At 38.0% G+C, this 15,803-nt stretch overlaps 1 protein-coding gene across 3 annotated transcripts in view; it reads left to right on the top strand.

Moving 5' to 3' along the window:
• Window positions 1-15,803, top strand: part of LARP4B (La ribonucleoprotein domain family member 4B) — a 58,720-nt gene that overhangs the window by 8,233 nt on the left and 34,684 nt on the right. For all 3 annotated transcript variants that reach the window (XM_017819390.1, XM_017819391.1, XM_017819392.1), the window contains exon 2: window positions 10,833-10,967. In XM_017819390.1, coding sequence (XP_017674879.1) covers window positions 10,887-10,967 — 81 coding nt within the window. In that variant the 5' untranslated portion in view covers window positions 10,833-10,886. The remainder of the gene's footprint in view (window positions 1-10,832; window positions 10,968-15,803) is intronic.

Here is a 15,803-nt window from a genome sequence, read left to right as displayed (position 1 = left end):
TCATGTAGTGTCTTGGTTGGCTATGGGAAAAAACAATATAGGCCTATTTTAAATAAATCAGAGTTCAAGAGTTTTAAGTTACCATGTAGTGTTCTGCAAATGCCTGTTTAAAAATAGTACTAGTATAGAAGTGAACAATATTTTGTGAAATCCATAGTCATTAGTGCTAACAGGTATTTACTGCTGCCCTGTCCACTCCTGGGCAAGCTTGAATTTTCTTTCCAATTGAATTTACTGTTTCTAATCAATTGTCTTGCTCTTCTGCTTTTTATGTGTATGGAAGTGTTGTGCAGTTTTTAACTCATCACGTTAGTGCAAACAAGCAACATGGATGATGATAGTTGATGATTTAGGTGAGGTTTTGTATTTGATGGTGCTAAAATTTAAAAACAGATTTTTATGACGCTTTCCATCATTTTGCATTTAACGTTTGCATTAAGTGACAAAATTAATTTCTGCATCAGTGACCAATGTTTGATATTAAATATTGGTATTACTTTGAATGCCTGGAATAGTGTCCCAGCTAATTAGTTGGCATAAAGTTTTTTGAAGTTATTGCGAAGCCTTGACTTTCAGAGAAATGCAATTAGCCTATCAAGGATCACCTCAAAGCATCTAGAGTTAATATTTGTGTAGAAGGTAAACAATTTTAGCAGTTAAAATTATGTATATTAGTAAAAATACCAACACTTTTCTTTGCATTACCTCAGCTGTGACTTGTATTTGCAGACCAGAATCACAGCACACTGGACACCACAAGCACAGGCTGGAGCCTCGTAGCTTAGGCAAGTGTAACACGTAAATGGAGGTGAATGGGAGTGTTACAAGAAATTAATGTGAGCAGTGGGTTGGTATGATATATGATGCCTGTGCTGTGATGAGAACCTCATCAGTTTTGAAAATGTATTAATTAAAAAAAAAAAAATCTTGCAGAAGGAGGGAGCTTCCATCCCATTCTACAGTTTCTCTTAACCCATGTTAGGCATGTATCTGAGGGGTTTTTATGTACTGAGCCATTATTTAGGTTGGCTGGTTTTGGATGATTGTATGAAAAGTTAGTCTGCCTCTATAGTTATCCTCATTTAACAAATGTATTCTGTACTGTACAGTTCAGAAGCAGAGACAGATGTGAAATGCAGTGCGGAGCATAGGGTCCAGCATGGGGTCCAGCTCCAGGTTTGTCCTTCTGTAGGTGGTTTAAAGCATTGTTGCCCTGTGTTTAGGCTTAGTTTTCTGATTATTTCAGTGCAGTGGTTTGCATTGAACTGTCCTTTCACTCTTTAATTCAGTACAGGTGGTCTGCTGGGGTTTCCCTTGTGAAAGTCCTGCAGGTATGTTACTGTCGTCTTCGCATTCCCCCCTTTTTTGTATTGTTGTAGGAACTACATGTGATACTTTGTAGGCAAGACCAAAAGCAGCAGCAGTGGCAGAGTGGTGTGAACTTGAGTTGTTAAGTTCCATTCAGAGCTGCAGTACTGGGTTTGCAGTGCTCTGCTGCTGCTGGTTTCCTAGAGAACAGGACAGAAGGATTAATGACATCAGATGTTCAACTTGGATCCTCTCTCCTCTACTACTCCTGGTCCCAGTAGTAAAGTACATGTGCAAGCAACTGCTGTGTAGTTCTCTGTTTAGCTGTAGAAAGAGTTCAAATTTGTTCAAATTTATTCAAATTCTGTTCTTGCTGGTCTTGTTTTCTGTCCTGGAAAAGTGACACCAGAGCTGAGAGATAGGGTGGGAGTCAAATGCTCACGAACATAACAGAGGGCAAGCGGTGGCGTATTTTAGTGGAAAATCATTATACTTTGAGGTACTTACCTAATGTACTTGAGTAGCAAATTCCTGTTCTCTTTCCTGAGAAGGATAAAAGACCTTTTCCCTTCAATGTGAGATGTTTTCTGCTTTTTGTAGGCCTTGATAATGAATGTAGAATGTATGATTCTACATTCGACTTTGCAAGAGAGAATGGGGTTTTGGAGAATTATGATCACAGATGCTTTATATTAAGGTAGAATCCCACCTTTCCTTTCAGAATGGTCATGGTTTGGCTGAGCTGCTAACAACTTAACTGTCATTTGAGGAGTTGCTCAGAAAATGTACAAATGGGAGAATTGAGAGATTTATTTTAATTAACAGTGTGGTACTTTTTGAAGACATCATCTGATAAATATCTTATCTGACACAATAGTTATAATAGAAATTAAATATGCATCTTTATAACCTGCAGGGTGTGTGCTGTTAGTCCACTTACAGTGAGGTAAACAAGCTTGTGGCTTTGTGATGGATGTGCTACATGAAGCAACTCCTGTTAATTAATGAGTGGGTTTCTTAGTGTTATGTGCTTCAGCCTGCAGTCAGGAGAGTGCTGCTTAAGACTTGAAAACTGAGAACAAGCCATAAGCAAACTGAAAACTGCTCATGACACAATCACGCTTGTCTTAAAGGCACATGACACTTATCCAGCACAAAAATTTCTTTCCAGGGGTTTATTCCTGCTTGGTAGGCACTCCTAGTGTTTTTCAATGGTAAGATTTTTGTTAGGTTTTACACTACTAAACATCTCGTGCATTGCATTACTGAGGAGGATATGATCTGGTCCGTCTCTGGAGCGATGTTTGAGTGCACGTCAGATAATAACTGCACGTAAAACTTCTCTGTGTGCAGTAGGACTGCAGAAATTCTGAGAGACCTTTCAGTGTAGTTAAATGATTTCCTTTCATTTTAAGCATATATATTTAAAATACAGTGCATAAAAGGCTAGACATAAAAATGATAATCACAATTGTTTGTTGGTAGGGGTCATCCTGTTATCTTCCTGTTGTTTGGGATTAGGTGAGTGAATAAGGCTGTAATTTTACCCTCTTCCCCTTTTTCTTGCTCTTGACTGAGTTTTTTGTATACCCTGTACAGAGTCCTTATCATTTACCACTATCAGGTTTCTTTGGTATTTTATCACCTTTGTTTAGTAACTTATTGCTTGGCATCTTTTGGACAGCTAATTACTGTAATGATCTGAGTTTCTAGACTTGCAGACTAATCAGTTCTGGCATACTGTTCATTGCACGGGTTTGTGTGGGTTAGAAAGCTCATCAGTAAATGATGGAAGTTGTGAATTGCTTGTGAAGCCTCACACAGAAATGTTTCAGAGCTATTTAAATAAGGAAATGTAGCATTCCCTTTAAATAGCAAGGTTTGCCATTTCTCTTGAAATCTCAGCCTTTCTTAGAGGAGAGACTGCATTTTAAGGGATAATTAATAGAATTGCAGAACAATTTTGGAGACTATTAACCTTATAAAACAACAGAAGTTTTTTGTTCTTTGTTTGGTTTTTTTTTAAAGCAACTTGTGAAGTAGATGCAGCAGCTCCAAATGATTTGAGCTCATGTTTTCTGTTGCAGAATGTTGAAGAAATACAGCATTAAAGTTTAGGTTCTTGTGGCACTGTTTCTTGCTAACGCTCGGTTACCTTGTGGATTTTAAAATGCCTTCGGTCTGCCAAGTGTCCTGTTGTGGGTTTGGCCCCAGTGCTTATGTCCATGTTCCTCTTTGAGAACTCAGAAGTTGCGATGTTCTGGTGGTGCCTGGGAGTAAGTAATTTTCTTGGCAGGAAGGAAAACTGAAACAACTCAGATGGTACTTTTCTCGGGTTTTTTGGAGTCTAACTTTCCAGCCGCTCTGCTGGCACGTACGCTGGATGCATGTACATTTTGAAACCTCCATCTGACAGACTTGTGTAAACGTCTAGGTCTAAACACTAAGCTCCAGAGGTGAATTTTCAACTTCTTCCACAACTGTTTAGCTAATTAACAGTTAAACAAATTGAGAACCTTGTGATGATTTCTAATAGTAGTGCATTCACGACTTCTGTAGACACATGCTGTGACTAAATGTTTATGTCATGTCAGCTTTTTAATTGCTGTTGTGTAGTACAGAGTTTACAACTGATGTAGGGACAGTGATGATTGCAGAGATCGCCATGAGCAGATATGCTTTTGGGGTTGTTGGATTTCTCATTTGCAGCTGTTTTATCCACTGTGGTAATGGAACTGCTTCGCAGTATATTTTATTTGCAATACTGCCATCCTTTGAAAGATAGATTGTCTCATCTGCTCTGCAAGGAAACTGATTTCCTGCTTTGAAAGGAAAGATGGAAACCCGTGAGTTCTGTCGCAGGCTTTCTCTGTGAGCATGATACAGCTTGGTAAGGTTATTCATCTACAGGATGGTAACATGTGCCCCGTGCAGCAGGATGATCGTTCAACTCTTATATTAACAGCCAAAATCTTTTTTTGAAAGTATTCTGAAACAGCTACCTGGTGAAAATTGAAAATTTGTATCACTGTTCATAACTAAGAGGGAAACTTGCAGCCTTTGAGGATTAGGTTTTGTCAGTTTGTCTTGATGATGCTCTGTAACCTTATAGATAAAGTATCCCATATCTGAGTTGGCAGCTTTACCTGGACCGAGAATATGATTAACTCTTGACATAGTACATATGCTTTGGGTATTCAGAACCCTGGTGAAACTAATAAAGAAAAAGTAACCTTTGTTTAAAGAGAAGCTGATGTATTAAATGTGTAGCATACTTTTTGAAGAGGCATCTCTTATTTCTCCTATAAACTATGTGATGTCTTCCACAGGTGCTACAACTCTTTTCAGAGCTGAGGTCAGTGGTGGCTCTGATCATTTCTGCTGTGGTGTCACGATCCTCATGGTACATATGTGTGTGATAGGTGGTGGGAAAGTATGTTATCTTTCACAACAGAAAGAGGATTTCTGGCCTGCAACTAGAAGCTTGTTATGAGGCTTAAGTTAAGCAGTTCACCTCTGTTTGGAAAACATCCTAGGCTTTCTCATGTTACTGGAAGTGTATTTCTGTATTAGCCTTGTGAAAAGTTTATCTTAATCTGTGTTTGAAGTTTCTAAAATGTTTGCTAGGAAGAGTTCTGCACAAAGCCAAACTCAAATCTATTTTTGTTTGTGCTTGCTGGAAGAGCAGTGAAAAGTTCTTTTATTCCAGTGAGCTTTTTTGTTTTATGATGTTGCTGTTTGCAGGGTGAAAGTTAGTTGTCAGCACTTGCATTTGTAAATCTCTTTTTAAGGGCTGATTACTCTGGACTGAAAGTTGGCAGGCAAGATCTCAGCCCTAGAGCATTGTTTGGGGTTTTGCATGTTTTTAAATAACAGATCTATCTGACTGATTTGATTGAGAGAGCACATGTTGCTACTCATACTCTAGTAGCTCTAGACAGCGAAACAGGTTGCATAAAAGCACCTTTTGGATGTGAATTATAAAAATTAGAGATGACTGCTAATAAAAGCAGGAGTCTCAGGGGCTACAATTCAGGAAGGTTTTGGGAGGTTGGCAGGGACAGCAGTTTTTTTTGTTTGCTCTGTAACAATCAAGTAGATGTCTTTTCCAAACTGTTTGCAAGGTTGTGGTGCATGTGGATGCAGTGTATGTATAAATACCTTCAGACAGTTGAACATTAACTCTGCCAGTACTATAAGATACCTAAACCTGCACTAAAATGCAGTGTAAAGGTTAGCCTGATACTGGCACCACACTTACACACACATGTGGCTTTTGGATGAGAGCAGTCCCAGCTCTGCTTGGCTTGGCACCCAGACAAGAGTGATCATGTGGTTGTGTGCACTTACCTGTACAGTCATCCTGTGAACCATTGCTGGTTTGTATCTGGTGTCTTCTGAAATTATGGAATTCTTATAACAAGACAGTTTTGAAAATATTTGCTAGTAAAGAATAATGGTGTCAACTTTAAAAAAAAACCAAAACCTCAAAACCCCACACAAACAAAAAACCAACAACAAAAAAACCTCACAAACCCCACAACGCAAACCCCACATCTTTTTATTTGTGAAGGTGGTTGTGGATGTTGCAGACTGTAACCACTAGGCTGAAATACCTGTGTTGCTCAGCCAGGTGGTCTCAGTCTCACCTGAGAATGTTCTGGTAACTCCTCAGATTAACCACTACTGACCAGGTGTCCACAGGGATGGACAGTTCTGTATGAGGGAAGGACGATTGCCCCCATTGCCCTCAAACTAAGGAGAAAACAACTGTATTAAGGTGCTCTTCCCCTTCCTGTTGCATTTACCAGTCTAGCAGATTGAGCAGTGTATTACAGTTTTGGGGACAGCAAGAACTTCATCATTGAATGTTATGCAATTTCTAAAGAAACATGTTTTTACCATGTATTTTAACCTTCTATGTTTTGCTTACTTACAAAGCAGGCTCAAACTGCTTTTGATAAGTCTCAAAATCTATGCAGTTCTTCTTGGATTAGGTAGTTGTCAAAATAAGTATTTGAATGTCTCTAGATATGTCAAGAGTAGACTTACTCTCACGTTGCCGAACTTGACTCATTACTCTGCAATGACCAAATGGCAAACCAGCAGGAAGCATAATGATTTATTAAATGCCTTTACAGACTTGAAATTATTACAAATGTATAAAAGTATAAAATATATAATTTGCAAAATTATAACTGGTTGCTTCTAAATTGGTTCTAAATGCAGTCCATTCTGAAGACTATGTGTAGACATAATTTGTTGAAGACAAATATTTTTGTGAAACTGCTAACTATAGAGTAGAAATACTGTTTAACAGCTTATTTAAGAGATTGTGTGTCTCTGAAGGTTTTTCTTGTGGGTTTCTCTTGTTTTAATAACTTGCATTAATGGGCCCGTGGGAACTTAATGAAGTTCAGCAAAGCCCAGCACAAGGTCCTGCACCTGGGTTGGGGCAACTTCCAGTATCATCACAGGTTGGGGGATGAAGGGATTGAGAGCAACCCTGCTGAGAAGGACTGGGGGTGCTGAGGGGTGAGAGGCTGGACATGACTCAGCAGTGTGCACTGGTAGCACAGAGAGTTGCTGTATCTTGGGCTGCATGCCTAACAGTGTGGCCAGCAGGTCCAGGGAGGGGATTCTGCCCCTCTGCTCCACTCTGGTGAGATCCCACCTGGAGTGCTGCTTCCAGCTCTGGGATCCTTAGCCCAGGAAGGACATAGACCTTGAGATGAGTCCAGAGGAGGCCACAAAGATGGTTAGAGGGATTGAACGTCTTTCCTATGAGGAAAGGCTGAGAGCATTGGAGTTGTTCATCTTGGAAAGAGAAGATTCCAGGGAGAGCTCACTGCGGCCTTCTGGTACTTGAATGGGGCTTTTTACCAGGGCATGTAGTGGTAGGACAAGGGGTAATGGTTTTAAACTGAAGGAGCGTTGATTCAGATTAGATATAAGGAAGAGGGTTTTTGCACTGAGGATTTCCCAGAGAGGTGGTTGTTGCCTCATCCCTGGAAACATTCAAATTCAGGTTGGATGGGGCTCTGAGGAACAATCTAGTTGAAGATGTCTCTGCTCATTGCAGAGGAATTGAACTAGATGAACTTTAGAAGGTCCCTTCCAATTAAAAAACTATTCTGTGATTTTATGAAAGAAAAAATTGCTGTCTGATTCTGATAGCTCGGTGTTCTGCTCTAGGTAGTGCTATCTCTATCCCTAACGGGTTTGCCAACTTGCATTTTTCTCTTGAATGTCTCCTGCTTATTGCAGCAACATGTATTTATGCAAAGATATGGTTTATCAGTCAGCAGTTCAGTGTATCTGCTAAAGTCATGGGCAAGTTAACTCTTCGGTCGATGATAATTTTTATTGCTGCATTGAAATGCCCCATTTAACTTGCTCACTAATTTGGCTATTAGACTAGCATCAAAAGAGGATAAACTCTTCCAAACCATCAATCCTTATCTGTAGTTTCTAGAACTACTGGCTATTGATTGTGGTTTGTGTAAATAAGCTTTTATATGAAGATATATATCAATATATGAAAAGCATACTAAAACATGTCCTGTGAAGAGCCTTTAATGTTCCATGATTTTTATTGTTTATCTCTCTGAAATAACACTGCCTTTTTCCACAAACACTGTATTCTCTAACATGATAGTCATGGGAGTCTGTAGTCATGTATGTTTTGTTCTTTAGGAGTCTGGTTAGTGGCAGCTCTACAGTAGAAAAATTCATCGCTTTAACTTTCCAGAACAGCCCTGCACGTGGAGTCATTTTGAAGTACATCACAATTGATGGGATTTTGCAGCAGAGCAGTTGGCATCCTGGGGGCTCGTAGCAGTGTGATAGTACTAAGTGAAGAAAATTGCAAAGGAAGCTCTTCCTGTGTGGGGGATCTTTCCATGTGGCTTATCCATTTGCAGAAAGGCAATAGCTGATTGTTGTTAAAATCACGGGAGTTGGAAGGCAGGCTGTATCTTCTTCAAACAAATTATAATATCTCCCTTGTTTTGAGAGCCATTTTGATCCTAAATGATCAAAATTGAACTTAAATACATAGATTTGACATTGTAATTATTAAAAATAATTTGTTTACAAGGTGGGTGGGTTTAGTGTCGTGTGTATCACAACAAATCTGTGTATCTAATGATAATATAATTATTAGTTTGAGTAGTGCAAACAAAGTTACCTAGAACTTTAATCTACACCTGGCCTGTGGTAAGCATCTTGCATAATCTCATCTAAGGAACTTCTGAAAAGCAGTAGAGTGATACACTGCTCTAATTGCTGCTGGCTTGCCCAAGAAATCTGAAGTTGCAATGTGCACGTGGCAGTCATGTGTTATCAAGCTGGCTAACAAGTTGTCTACCCTCAGCTGAAATTAATGATTTAGCTCAGTATTTTGTGCCTGATGACCAGTCAACAGATGCTTTAAAGGACATATGTGTAGTGGAACTTCACTCTTTTTTGGTAGACTCACGTGATCTTAGCTGTTTTCCTTCCATTTATACGTAGAATAACAAGGTTCTGATGCTAGCACTATATATCAGCAGATGGAAGATATTGCAGCATGACAGGCTGATCCTAGAGGGGAATTGGAATATGTGAAATAAGCAGGTGACAGAAGGATGCAAAGAAGTACCTTGGCATTGATTTGGGGATCAAAATGCTGAGTAGATAACATCATTGCTTACTGAAATACATTTGTCTTCCTGTGAAGTAGACTTTAGCTTGTGAATCTGGACTAATGGTGTATGCTCAAGGTTAGTATGATCAGCAGTGGAGGTTATATACAACAAACACAAAATGATTAAGGAGTCTTGTGCTCTTTTTAGAAAGGAAAATTAATGCATAATTTTGAAATACTAAACACAATTCCTTTGAAGAATATTAACAGAAGTGTTCTCTAAGAAGTTTAGACACCTTCTGTAGTGTTCATGTGCCTACATCTTCCCATGCATGGCTTTGACCAATATGGAGTCTTGACTATTTAATACTTGCTTTTGGAAAACTGCTTTCCTCCTGAGGATGGTTTTTAGTCATTTTATAAAATACAAACAACTTGAATGAGTTCCAGACTTTCTGCTATGTAAACTGTGGGTATATTTATGTGTGTGTTACGCTGTATGTGAGGAATAGCATAATTTTTTTTAATTTCACTTTTGTGTGGTTTTTTTTTCTGTGCCATTTCTTCCTTATTTAAGTAGTTTCTATTCCAAGCTGAGAGTCAGAGTGTTAGGAAAAGAAACTTCTGGCAATGTAACAGTGACACAGTACATGTGTTTCTTTTGAAACGTATTTTTCATGCTGACTTTACATCAATAGCATGAAGTGATAAGCAACTGTTCATCTAAGCTGAATGGTTCATCCTCTTGGGGATGTCAGTATATTTGTTTCTTCAGCTATATGTACAAAATGTCTTTTGCATAATCCCATAATACAGGTGCTTGAATCGGTTCATACGGGAATGTCATAATTTTACTTGAAATTTTTGAATGTATTTAGTCAGTTTTATGGAAGGCTTTTGCTTTTGTCCATTTCAAAATATCGTATAAAGGACATTCCATGGAAGGCCATAATAGCATAGACTGAAAAAAATACTTTTTAACACCGGTTTTTGGAGTTAAGGTAGCCTAAAAGGAACTTATGTTGTTAAAGAATGGAACAATACTATTAACTTCCATGTGCTGCAAATCTGTAATTTTTTTTCTTTTTTTTTTTTTTAAGGAGCTTGTGAGGAGTTTGGTGTCACCAACATGAAGGCAATAAATTTCTCTCATGCATTGTTAGAGATGCAGTACTGGAATTTCCATGTGAATAAGAAACTAAAAAAGCATATAATGAAAAAAAATAATTTAAAAAAGCCTGATTTTTACATCTCTGTATTACTTTGAGACTTCATGCTTTAAATTAGCTTTTGTTGTTTTTTAAATACCTTTTTTAAAAAATAACAGCATTAAACAGTAGCATCAAATTTCAAAGCAAAGTCACTAGACTTTCCACTTTACTCAGATTTTTACTTGTCTAATCAAATAAAATAACATTTTGGGATGACAGAGCAGAACAACTGGTTGAGTGTTACTAATTGAGCAGAACTGTTGTAACATGCTTCTTAAATGTTGCAAAGATAAAGTGACCATCAGAGTAGTTATAGAAGACAAAGGTTGGTTTGTGACTAAATGCTTCTTAGTGAGTGGAGTCTGTCAGGTGGTATGAAGAAGTCACGGTTTGAAATCCAGTCTCGATAATTAAGGTGAGAATCAAGAGAAAGTTTCCCAGTGGAATTTCCCTGCCCAGTGCTGTAGCCAGTGTTCATCTGCATTCCCAAGGCAGCCAGTGACTGGGAGCTGAGTGTATCCTCATCTTCTGCTGTAATATTTTCTCTGGATGCGTAATCCTGACCATATTGTGTGGAAGTTCTTTGGACCTTCGGTCTGAATCAGCGTAGCGTGTCTGGAATGGCTGTGGGTTCTTGGGAATTTCAACAACCACTTACAGAATCTTTTGTCTTCCTATTTCCGCAGCTTACAAAGGTGACCAGTAAAGTTCTCTCTGAGCAGCCAAAAAGCAGACAGCTCATGACTTCTGATCAGGACACTAAAGTTGTGGCTGAACCGCAGGTGCAGCAAGTACAAGAAGTTAAGGACGGTTCTCATCTAGTAAGTATTATAATTACATGTTCCCCTGGTATAAGTGTTGTATGAAACATTTGTTCTTTTACTATGCCTTAATCAAAATTGTAGGTCAGAACGTTTTAGAATACAGTTGGCTGACAGACAGCATTGCAGCATTAACCAGCTAGAACAGAGCTGTTGGAGGTGCCTAATTCACCAAATCAAGTAGGAGTTTCAGCTTCACTTTCTTTCAGCTCTATGGGGATTTAAATAAACTGCAAATTATGGCAGTTTGCACTCATTTAAGGTACAAGGCTTTTCAGACTATGCAAGAATTGTATTACCAGTCTTTAGGTTCATGCTCACATATTAACACGTGAGGAAAATGCAGGAAATGCACTTGATGTGTATGTGTAATTGAAAAATGTACAAACCCATACAAATAGGAAATAGCAATCTGTAACAGGAATTTTGCTCAGTCAGTTCTACCAAATGGCCCACGCTGCTGTTTCCCTGCTACTGTACAGGAAGTTGCTGTATGGTTTTGGCAGATCATACACTGGATTGTACTGTGTATATATAGGTTGTAGTAAATGTTACATCCATCTTCAAGAAGATTGAGTACTTGATTTGTATTCACATGTGTTTATATTTGCATCTTTGTTGGGAGGAATGTTTCCTCTTGGGACATTGAAGAGTTTGGTTTCAGTGTATGTTCTGCCAGGCACTTCCCTTGTGCTGTGCTGAGCAGCAGATTCTACCTGCTTCGAATTACCTTGCAGCAAGCACTAAGGAGCATTTTGAAAAACACTCTAAACTTGTGCTTTTCTTTGCTAAACAAGCTGGTGGACTTTTGGCTTGTTCCTCTCCCCAATTTTTTTTCATTCCGAGTTCCCTTCTGCTCTGTTTGACATTTTTCAGATGTGAATTTTGACTATTTCACACTGGAGGAAAAAAATTCAACCTGATTTTGTGCCATACTTCTGAAAATTAGCTTTTGTGATTTGCTTTTTTTCCCCCCTGTACTCAGGCCATTAATTCCAAGAAACCAGTGTGTAAGCTTGAATCAGAGGTGCTTGCAGATTTGCTTCAAAAGCTTGGAACTGTCAGTGCATTTCAACAGGTGCATTGGTATTAAAGGCAATCTGATTAGTCTTCATGTGGGTGCTAGCTCTTTTAATTTGACATACTAGATTTTATGAAACTACATGGAAACTTGGATCTAAATCTTAATTTCTGTTCTTTCCTGCTTATTTGGAGAAATTTCAGAAGACCTTACTGTTCTCTTCCTTAGTAGGGAAGGCTGATGTCAATTTAGATATCTTGGAATGTATCCACAGTGCTATAGTGGTACATTTCAAATAACTACTTCTTTTGTGATTAAAGCTTTTCCTTGGATGAATATCTGAAAAAGATGAGACCTGTAGCTTATTAAGTTTTTTTTAGGTTGTACCAGTATCACACTCTACTATGCACATCAGAAGGTCGTTCTGTTGTATGAGCATCGTTACCAATATGTACTGTTAAAAGTGGTGTTTTTAAAAAGGTCTCTTCAGCAATGCTATTATGTTTACTTGAGTTAGTTTTGCCAGTACTTCAGGACTCACTTGCAAGTTTTGGGAACAAAGCTGTAGTTGGAGAAAAACTTCACAGAGTGCAAGAAGAAGTTAGCAAACTAAAATCATTAAGACACTTTCATCTTTCCGTAGATGGTAGGCAGGAGAAAAACTTCTAGAATCCTGACTCTATTTCCTTTAGCAAGTACCTGCTTCAGGTGAAGTGAAATTCACCTGCTGTTTCTTGTGTCTTAATTATTTTGAGATCAGAGGGCTAGACTGCATAAAGGCATGGATACATGTTTGTGACAATCCCTGCTTCAATGTGTATTTGATATGGGGCTGTACTGCAGTGGTACCTACAGAGATTTCTAGGAGTCTTTTTTTTTTTTTTTTTTTTATAATACACTGTAAGAAATGTGCTGAAATGTTCTCTAGCTGTTTTGACTATGCTGCTCTACTGTGATCTCTTGATCTCTAGTCCGAATGCTTTTGTGGCAGTTCAGGACAAAAGTTGTAGAATTTCTGTGGGAAATTTTGATGCACCTCTGGAGATCCTGAAAAAATAACTAGTATCCTAGTCTTTATCTGAAGTGGTTATATAAAGGATTTTTTTGTTTTATCTGTTAATAATAAATAAATTTTTCTAATTATGACTTTTTTCATTCTGTTTGGCTGGAACAAAACTGAACACATGTTCTAGTGTGAGTGATGCTGAACAGGCACTCAGTAGTGACTAAATTAAAGTTTTGATGTTATAAAGTTTTTGAGTAAAGATCCCAAGTACTGATGTATGGAACCCTTTCAGAAATCACTTACTGGTGTACCTGATGTTAAAGATACAGAGGTCACTTGTTTACTAATAATTTTCAAAGTTTTAATCTTATAGTGAGGGAGGCAAAGTCTTTTCTTCTACCTTGAAGTGGCTATAAAACTATATGGTGTTTAGTGCATAATGTAGGTCGATTGCAAGCCTAGTATGGTTCATTTCTAACAATAAATCTTGAGTTTGGCTGATTTTAGTAGTATTTAACAGCAGAATTCTGATGGTTTTGCACACAAGTAATTTGAAAGAAATTGGCAACTTGAGGATCCTCATAGATTTCTTATCAGTAGAAGCTTGGACTTACATATTGGAGGTACATAGTTTAGAGGATACTAGCGGATTCGTAGCTTTGATAAATTTGAGAGTTAAATATGCTAGTTTTTTCAACTTCTATAACCCAAAGGTAGGCTTTGTCACTTCAGGTGAGGTCTGTCAAGGGATTCTTTGTATCCTGATTGAGAGGTACTCTTTCAGAGAAAGCACTTGTGAGGCTGGACCCAGGAAGATCAGCGTTTAAGAAGCGTTTCGCTCTGTTTTAATTCACTTCTGTGTTTCCTTTTTGATAATAACACTTTCCTGCTAGAAATTAGAGGTTACTTTGAGGGAAGAGGCCAAGACCCAATGCCATGGTGGAGGTAGCTTTTATGACCTGTCTCTGCCAGACAGGACTTAACTAACCTTTGATGCTAAAGGCACACATAGTCTTTTTCCTTGCTTATTGATCCTAAACTCTTCCTAAACTCTTCCTCTGCCATGTTCACATTTTTCCAAGTACCAAAGAATTCTTATTCCTTGATTGGCTGAATTGAAGACCTGATCTGGAAGTTTGAAAATGACTCTAGGTGGGATTCTTGTCCTCAAGCGACAAAAGGTTCTGCAAATGTTGGTGTGTTCCAGTGGAGGATATTACAGTGAGGCCATTTGAACTTGCTGCCTGGTTGCAATATCAGCATCACCTATTCTTTCCCTAGTTGAATAATTATCAGGTGCTGCCATGGGTTTCTGTTAGTGGGAATTCAAATCAGTGTGGTACACTGATTTATGTCAACACTTATAGGTACTGTAAATTCAAGTTCAATCATATTGTTTGTTCTAAGCACAAGAAAAATAACTAGAAATTAATGAAAGATGGCGCTTAATTGTACTTCCCAAAAATGTTTTTCTTAGGAGATACTATAAAAGGATGTCTCAGTCTTAGAGCTGCTGGATTATGGTGTTCAGAAATCCTTTGCAACCCATTCAAGGATAAGCCTCAGAATAAAAAGGAACTGAGGAAATGAGATTTACTAATTTAATATAGGAGCATGTGTAACAGTTCAGTGAAAATTCACAACATATAATCCTCAAATCACTTGGCAATACACAGTATTACATGCAGTATCTGCCAATTAAGAGTTAAGTAGCAGTTTCTATAACAAGTAGGTGGTATTTAATAATTCAAGAGATCATGAATAGCTTTAAACAAGAAATGGGACAATTAGACCTTAAACTGGACATATATGGTATCAGCATCCTGAAGGATCAATACAGGTCAGTGTTTGCCCTTTCTCTCATGGTATTGTAGATTGAGGCCATAAGAAAAGTGCTGAATGGTTTTGCACCTGTAGATAGTGTCTAATGCCTATATTTCATTGTTTTAATCTACGAAACACATATTTAAACTCTTAGCAGTCCATTAACCCTGATATATATTGGAGGGAAAGTTAAGCAATTTGACCAGCTGTTTCCAAAAGCCCGCAGTAGTGACATTATGGCATCTATTGTGATGCTGCTCTTCTCTGTTCCCTTAACTGGTGCTGGGCATGACAGCAAGTATGACCTAGGAGTATAGCATAATCATGGTTTCTTCAGGACTTGTTACAATTGCATGAATTTATTATGGAAAAAGAATAAATTAAGTTAAATGTCAGAAAGCTGTAAGGACTGTTTTGACTTGTGCTATTGTAACTTAAGATTGTATTTTAAAACTTAGGCCTATAAGACTGTAAGGATAAATCCTTATTCCTTTGCAAAGAATAGGTACATGGAGAAATTAAAGTAGATAGGTAGATATACTCCTGTTAATAAACATGTTGGCTTCTTGCCTTCTGCATAGGCGTGTACAGGACATAGGACTAAATACCTATTAAAAAAAAGGTAATTGTTCAGGTTATGAAAGTGGTGCTTCAGAACACTTTTTGTTTCATGGGGAGGGAAAAGCTGTTTAGGCTTTGAGTAGAGGAGAAATATACCAGAGCTAAAATATGCATGTATAAAGGTTAAAAACCCAACAAAATAAACAAAACCTACTCCCGGCCAAGCACAAGCTCTGTTAAGTGCTTTTCAAGTTAGGTGGCAGTGTATAGCGTAGCCAGAAGGTTTTTAAGATTTAAGGAGTCTTGGAAGTTAAACAAGCAACCTCGAATGATGTAGCGTAACAAGTGTGGCATTTTCTGTTTAAATTCATCTTGTCTTTTTTTTTTGGTCTTTTTTTTTGGTCTTTTTTTTGGTCTTTTTTTG

The sequence above is a fragment of the Lepidothrix coronata genome, unplaced genomic scaffold (assembly GCF_001604755.1).
Source record: "Lepidothrix coronata isolate B3197 unplaced genomic scaffold, Lepidothrix_coronata-1.0 Scaffold74, whole genome shotgun sequence".
Taxonomy (NCBI): Eukaryota; Metazoa; Chordata; class Aves; order Passeriformes; family Pipridae; genus Lepidothrix; species Lepidothrix coronata.
This window is presented reverse-complemented; position numbering and strand designations above follow the sequence as displayed.